The following is an 8,303-nucleotide window of genomic DNA, read 5'->3' on the forward strand; positions in this document are numbered from 1 at the left end:
TTGCTTAAGAGAATTTGGTAATGGCTAATCCAAAACAGCTTGTAATTTCGTTGTCTCCATTGCTAGCTCTTGATAAGGTGTGTCCCAAATAATCAATCTCTCTAACTCCAAAAGCACATTTAGAGAATCTAGCAAACAACTGATGTTGCTTCAAAATGCTCAACACAAATTCCAAATGAGACAAATGATCCTTCCATGAAGGACTGAATATAAGAATATCATCAAAGAATACCAAAACAAATCTTCTTAAAGCACCTTTGAAAATGTCACTCATCAAACTCTGAAAAGTGGCTGGGGCATTGGTCAAACCAAATGGCATAACTAGCCATTCATAGTGTCCATGATGTGTTCTAAAAGCGGTTTTGTGTCTATCTTTAGAATTAAGAAGAATCTGATGATAACCGGATCTTAAATCCAACTTAGAAAAGAAGACTGCCCCATAAAGTTCATCAATTAATTCATCAATAGTTGGAATTAGAAAGGTGTCCTTGATAGTTATGGCATTAAGTGCTCTATAATATGTGCATACTCTCCAAGATCCATCTTTTTGTTTTACCAAAATAATTGGAGATGAAAAAGGACTTTTACTTGGCTGAATAATTCCTTTTTCAAGCATACCATTCACGAATTTCTCTATTTCCTCCTTCTGGCTGTGAGGGTACCTATAAGGTTTGACTTTAACAGGTTGATAACCATCCACTAAAGGAATGGAATGATCATGAGCTCGTGTAGGAGGTAATGATGTAGGAGTTTCAAACACAACACTATAAGAATGCAGAAGTAAGGCCAATTCAAGTTCTATATCAGTGGGCAACTTCAATAAAGGAAATTGCATAGAATTGGGCTCAATTAATTGCATGGTAAAAATTTCAGCAATAGCATATGTCTTCAACATCCTCCTGATATGAGGCAAATGAGCCTGTCCTGGAATTATATCATTCTCTCCTTGTAAGGTTATAAATTTTCCATCATACATAAATTTCAATTGTAACTTGTCATAATTAGCTATGTGAGGACCAACAGTTTTCAACCAACTAGCTCCTCAGATAAGATCAGCACCTGATACTGGTAATAAAAGTACAGGCAATTGAAACCTGGCATTTTGAGCTTTGATAGTTAACTTGCTAATCATTCCTTCAGCTTCCATATAATTCCCATTTCCCACCATAACCTTAAAAAAAGGTGTTGGTTCCACAGGTAATTTGAGAAATTTAGCCACTCTTGGCTGTAAGAAATTGTTTGAGCTGCCCCCATCCACCAAAACCTTAACTAGGAGCTTGCCAATATAAGCCATAAATCGAATTGTACCTACACCCATACCACCTTTTAAAGCATTCAATGACAAGTGATGATCCTCAAGAATCACCTTCGCATTATCAGCCACACTATCAAATATGTCTTCACTATCATAAAATTCAAGCTCAGCATCATCATTCTTAGATTGTAACAACAATAATTGTCTATTAGGACACTTATGGTTGAATGAAAAATTCTCATCACAAAAGTAACATAGGCCTTTCTCTCTTCTCAATTGCATCTCAACAGGAGTTATTCTTTTTACTAAAGTATTTCAAATAGGAGGTACATTTGGAGTAGGCAGCAATGGGGGTAAACTATTTTTCACTGGATTTTTTTGGACATTATTATGAGTATTAGAAGAAGACAAGTTTGAGTATCTAGGTGAAAATGGAATAGGATGAGTAATAGGCACTGTAACATACTTTTCCTCATACAATTTAGCCAAAGCAACAACACGTAACAAATCATTAGGAGCCTGAGCAACCACATCTCTACGTATGTCCTTGTTCAATCCACTAATTAAACAATTAAGTAAGGCCTCAGGAGTCAAACCATCAAATCTATGAGCTAATGACATAAATTTCAAATAATAATCAGCAGTTGTACCTTGTTGTTGAAGTTTGAATAACTCTGCCATAGGACAATCAAAAAGTAAAGGACCAAACTGAGATTCCAACGCACGTCGAAGCTCAGTCCAAGTATTCACCGTCTCCATTCTCTGTAGCATTTGAAACCACGAAATTACATCTTTCTCAAAATGAATTGAAGCTATATCAACACGATCCTGATTTGGAGTATTATGATAGTTGAAGAATTTCTCTGCCTTGAAAATCCATTCCATGACTGGAGTATGTCCATCAAAATGTGGAAAACCCAATGAAATCTCCTTAACACCAGAATTTATTGAAATTGGCGAGGGTGACGCGACTGGAGTGCTAGAATTACGACCTTTTGAGTTCGAACCACCATTGGTTGTTGTTTGGTTCTTAATCAACAAATCAATTGTTCTCTGCATCAAATCCATATGAGCTTGATTGTTAGCTTGGAATTGATTAAAACAATCCTATAAACTATGATCACGAGAACATTGTTCTTCTATCCAGGATGTGAGGGCGGAAACTTGGGACTGAAGTTGTTGAAGCCTGGTACGTTCATTATGCTCGACCATGATGACAATGAAAGCATCAATGAAACGTATAATTTGTATTGATTGCAGAAAATAGTGTGTAAACAACAAGGAACGATGTTCACAATGAAATCGAAAAATAGCTGCAGTGTTTTAGCAAAAGGAAAGAGGTGGAATCAACAATGCAGAGTCAGCGTTTTGCAACGATACCATCACCGGTTCATAATAGCACCTAAAGATTAAGGAGAGCAGAAAGGTTCAGAGAAGGTATAAAGAAGAAGGAAATATCAGAAGGATCAGAGAAGCAATTCATGAAGAGTGTTCACCTTATATTCTCTCTCACAACACGTGTGCTTTTTCTGACCCCCACATGCAGATAATCAACCACGTGCCCTTCTTTTGTAACTGACTCACGTGCCAATTTTCCTTCCTGCTTCCCGCATGTTACACATTATTTATAGGAACAGACAAATTGCTACTGCTCATTAATTATTAGAAAATCAATGAACATAATAACATAAATAGTACACACAAACATAACATAGACAAACAAAGTGACATACAGATTGCCAAAATTATTAAGCAGCTTAAAAGTTTTAACGGTAGAAAGTGATATGATTTTATTCATTTCAAGCCAAAAATAAATATCATAAACTGTCTTAACTTTTCATGGAAAGAACAGAATGTGATTGCCTAGTCTATTACACAAGGTAATTATTGACTATAGTCGATGTCAATCAATAAAATAATTCACTTAAAATAGATGTAGAATCATCTTTTTGGAGTAGTGCTACCAATGGAAAATAGTGTAGGAAACCACATTTGTATTTATAAGATATAAATTATGCCCATGAGAGTTAACTCAAATGGTAGAACTGAACTCCCTTCAAATGGCTCTACCCAACTTGTGAGCCCTCTTCCAATGGCACACACTCACCAAAACCTCTTATGGTGGCTTCCTGACCTTCCCACGACCTCAATCATGCTGCCCGCAGACCAAGAGCAACATGGTGTCAACTTCCAGGTCAAATTCAACCATTGTGGCCATTAGTTTCATCAATGTACCACTCATTCTGATATGAGGAAAGCACCATAGCAGACAAACAACACTAGCAGACCCAAGAGGAATATAACAACACCGAAATACTTAGCTGACTACAAGTAATTAAGTCTATTATTAGTAATTAGGCTAAGTGAGGCTAGGGGGGACATGTTGTCTATCACTACTCCCTCTAACACTAGCATTATGTTAGGATTTCTATTATAAGAATATTCTAGTATATTTTCTGTTAGTTATGTAGAAGCAAGCTTCATGATGAATCAAGATTGATTCAAGGAGTTTTGATGATAACAAAGATGATGACAAAAAGCTCAAAAGTCAAGATCACTTCATGATAACAAAGATGATGACATTCAAGAATGAGTTCAAGATTGAGTCAAGAACACTTCAAGGATCAAGAGGAAATTTGATTTCAAGAATCAAGAATCAAGAATCAAGATTCAAGATTCAAGAATAATCAAGATCAAGATTCAAGACTTAGAGATTCAAGAATCAAGAGAAGACTTAATCAAGATAAGTATTAAAAAGTTTTTCAAAACATTGAGTAGCACAAGAAGTTTTTTACAAAATCATTACCGAAGAGTTTTACTCTCTGGTAATCGATTACCAGATTGTAGTAATCGATTACCAGTGTTTTAAAACGTTAAGATTTTCAAAATTCAAAATGAAGAGTCACATCTGTTGATGTGTAATCGATTACACCTTTATGGTAATCGATTACCAGTGACTGTTTTCGAAAAATTCATTTCCAAAAGTCACATTTCTTCAAGTGACTTGTTTCTGAAGATTCTTTCAAAAGTCATAACTTTTTAAGTAATTAGTTTTAAAGTAATTGCCAAGAGTTACAAGTTTTGACTTGAGTCATCAAGAAACTATAAATATGTGACCTTGGCATGAAACGTTTTAATCATCTCATTCATATTCATCATCTCTTTCAATCATTCTATCTTTCAATCTATCTTTCAACATCTTCTTTCATTTCTTTCAGAACTCTCTGGTTTCATCTTCTCTTCATCTTTCTAAAATTTTCTGTTCAAAACTTTTTCTTCCAAGAAAAGTTCTTTGTTTAAAAACTTGTGCTATTCATCTTTTTCATTCCCTTCTCCCTTTGCCAAAAAGAATTTGCCAAGGACTAACCACCTGAATTCTTTTTGTGTCTCTCTTCTCCCTTTTCCAAAAGAACGAAGGACTAGTCGCCTAAATTCTTTTGTATCTCCCTTCTCCCTTATCAAAGAATTCAAAACGACACAGTCTGAGAATTCTTTTGATTCTTCCCTTTCCCATAAACAAAAGATTTCAAAGGACTAACCGCCTGAGAATTCTTTTGTTTCCCCCTTCACAAAGTTTCAAAGGACTAACTGCCTAAGAACTTTGTCTTAACACATTGGAGGGTACATCCTTTGTGGTACAAGTAGAGGATACATCTACTTGGGTTGTTGACTGAGAACAAGAGAGGGTACATCTCTTGTGGATCAATTCTAGTGGAGGGTACATCCACTAGGTTGTTCAAAGAGAACAAGGGAGGGTACATCCCTTGTGGATCTTTGCTTGTAAAAGAATTTTACAAGGTTGAAAAGAAATCTCAAGGACCACAGGTCGCTTGGGGACTGGATGTAGGCACGGGTTGTTGCCAAACCAGTATAAAACTCTTGTGTGTTTATCTCCTTCTTCCCTACTCTTTTAATTTCCGTTGTGCACTTTAATTCCCGCTTTTACTTTTGGTTAAGTTTCTTTTCTATTCTTTATTTTCTTAACAACATAGTAAAAGCCTAAGAAGGGTAATTTTTAATTAGTTAAGGTCTAGTAATAATTAATTCAAACCCCCCTTCTTAATTATTTTGGGGCCACTTGATCCAACAAGTTATCAATTACTCTTATATATACAGAGTAATGTTTGTAATTCAGATTATGCAGAAATAATACTCAGCCCTTTATGGTATAGGAGGTTGCCTTGGTCCTCGAATTCCAAGATCCATAGCTTTGAGATTAGAACACATACCATTTTGGTGCTTTCATTGAGCACTATGGCCAATTCCACACTCTCCAAATCTCACTAGGACCACCTCGAGGAAGCTCTCGCCAAGCTGACTTTGAACCAATTATCCCTTACCGCAACCCAAAACTCCATGACCCTTAAGCTCGATGAGCTTCTACAGAAGGTCGCCAACCTCGAATCCCACTCGCAATCCCCAACTTCCTCCTCGGCCTCACCTTGTGCATCATCGCCCTCCCTCGGCTCCCACCAGTTGAAACTAGAGGTCCCACATTTCAATGGCGCCGACCCCTTGGGGTGGATCTTCAAAATTACTTAGTTCTTTGAGTATCATTCCACACTAGAATCAAAGCGCCTGACCATTGCGTCATTCTACATGGACGGCCCGACACTAGCGTGGTTAAAGTAGATGTCGCGCAACGGCAAATTGGTGTCTTGGCCTGTATTTCTTCAAGCTCTCGAAACCCGCTTTGCCCCATCTCAATATGAGGACCCCACCGGTGCTTTATTCAAGCTAACCCAGAGAGGCTCTGTTACTGACTACCTCTCCAAGTTTGAAGCACTCGCGAATTGGATAGTAGGGCTCCCCCCTCCTTTCCTCCTGAACTGCTTCATTTTCGGCCTTGCTCCAGAAGACCAACGCAAGGTACAAGCGTTGCAACCCTTGTCCTTGATTCAGGCCTATTAGAGTATGCTGTTAGTCAATTGTGAAAATAGTTCTGTAAACTAATTGTAAGGGCTGTTAGCTTTTGCTAACAACACCTATCTTAGAGTTGGTTAGAATCAGTTAGAGTTGGTTAGGTTTTGTTAGTTACAATTTTGTTAGTTAGTTACAATCTGTTACAATAACAGAACAGAGGTCTATATATACCTCTTTTATAACCTTTCGTAATTAGCTTTTGATAATCAATAAAATTAGCCTTTATGTTCAACAAGTTTTTGTTGGATCAAGTGGCCTCGGAATAATTAAGAAGGGGGGGTTGAATTAATTATTAATGAACCTTTACTAATTAAAAATCTATCCTTCTTAATGTTACTAGATTCAATTAGGCTTTTACTATAATGTTAAGAAAGTAAAGAACAGAAATAGAAACTTAACCAAAAGTAAAAGCAATAATTGAAGTGCACAACAGAAATTAAAGAGTGTAGGGAAGAAGAAGACAAACACAAGAATTTTATACTGGTTCGGCAACAATCCGTGACTACATCCAGTCCCTAAGCGACCTGCGGTCCTTGAGATTTCTTTTCAACCTTGTAAAAGCCTTTACAAGAAAAGATCCACAAGGGATGTACCCTCCCTTGTTCTCTATGAACAACCAAGTGGATGTACCCTCCACTTGAACTGATCCACAAGAGATGTACCCTCTCTTGTTCTCAATTACAGCAACCCAAGTAGATGTACCCTCTAGTTGTACCACAAAGGATGTACCCTCCAATGTGTGAAGATAAAGTTCTCAGGCGGTTAGTCCTTTGAAACTTTGTGAAGGGGAAACAAAAGATATCTCAGGCGGTTAGTCCTTTGAAATCTTTTGTTTAAGGGAAAAGGAAGAATCAAAAGAATTCTCAGACTGTCTTTTTGAATTCTTTGAAAAGGGAGAAGGGAGACACAAAATAATTCAGGTGGATTCATTACCTCCTGATAGGCAAGCTATTGGTTGTAAATGGGTTTTCAGGGTAAAGGAAAATGCTGATGGTTCCATTAATAGGTTCAAAGATCGATTGGTAGCCAAAGGATTTCATCAAGTGAATGGTTTTAATTTTCATGAAACCTTTTCTCTTGTGATCAAACCTGTTACTATTCGGATCATCCTTACTTTGGCTTTGTCTCATGGGTGGAAATTATTTCAACTTGATGTAAATAATGCTTTTCTGAATAGGTCACTTGAAGAGACTATTTTCATGACTCAACCTCCTGGTTTTGAAGTTGCAAATAAGTCATTGGTATGGAAACTCAAGAAAGCCATTTATGGCTTAAAATAGGCTCCACGGAAGTGGTTTGACAAGCTAAAATCTACTTCACTGTAGTTTGGTTTTATTGGAAGCAAAAGTGATTCATCTTTATTCATTTTTCGCCAACAAATGCACGTTGTTTATCTTCTGGTCTATGTGGATGATATCATTCTAACAGGTAGTTTACCTTCACTAATACAAAAGATTACATATAAGTTAAACACTACTTTTTCACTCAAGCAGCTTGGTCATCTAGATTATTTCCTGGGTCTGGAAATCAAGTATCTACCCAACAGTTCTATCCTTATGACTCAGACCAAATACATTAGAGATTTACTTCACAAGACTAACATGGTTGAAGCTCACTCTATCTCTTCTCCAATGGTATCCAACTGCAAGTTGTCTCGACATGGTGATGATGCTTTTCATGATCCAACCTTATACAGGTATGTAGTTGGTGCATTACAGTATGCTACCCTTACTAGACCCGAGATAAGTTTTGTTGTCAACAAAGTTTGCCAATTTATGGCCGCTCCTTTGGATTCTCACTGGACAGTGGCAAAGCAAATATTAAGGTATCTGAAGGGCACTTTGTTTCATGGTTTGCTTCTTCAACCTACATTTGTTACAAAGCCCTTAGTTATTCAAGCTTTTTGTGATGCTGATTGAGCATCAAATGTGGATGATAGGCGCTCTACCTCAGGAACTACTATTTTTCTTGATCCAAACTTAATCTCTTAGTGGTCTCGAAACAGAAAGTTACTGTGAGGTCTAGTACAGAAGCTGAGTATCGCAGTATAGCTCAGACTTCCACTGAATTAACTTGGATTCATACTCTACTAATAGAATTGCAAGTTTCATTCACTACTCCTGTT

The 8,303-nt window shown here is 37.1% G+C and overlaps 1 protein-coding gene across 1 annotated transcript; it reads left to right on the forward strand.

Moving 5' to 3' along the window:
* Positions 1-5,887: 5,887 nt before the first annotated feature.
* LOC114386164 (uncharacterized mitochondrial protein AtMg00810-like) lies at positions 5,888-8,097 on the forward strand. Its single transcript, XM_028346157.1, has 2 exons — positions 5,888-6,124; positions 7,672-8,097. The coding sequence occupies exons 1-2, from the start codon at positions 5,888-5,890 to the stop codon at positions 8,095-8,097; spliced, it is 663 nt and encodes a 220-aa protein (XP_028201958.1).
* The last annotated feature ends 206 nt before the right edge of the window (positions 8,098-8,303 follow it).

This window comes from Glycine soja, chromosome 15, assembly GCF_004193775.1.
Source record: "Glycine soja cultivar W05 chromosome 15, ASM419377v2, whole genome shotgun sequence".
Classification (NCBI taxonomy): domain Eukaryota; kingdom Viridiplantae; phylum Streptophyta; class Magnoliopsida; order Fabales; family Fabaceae; genus Glycine; species Glycine soja.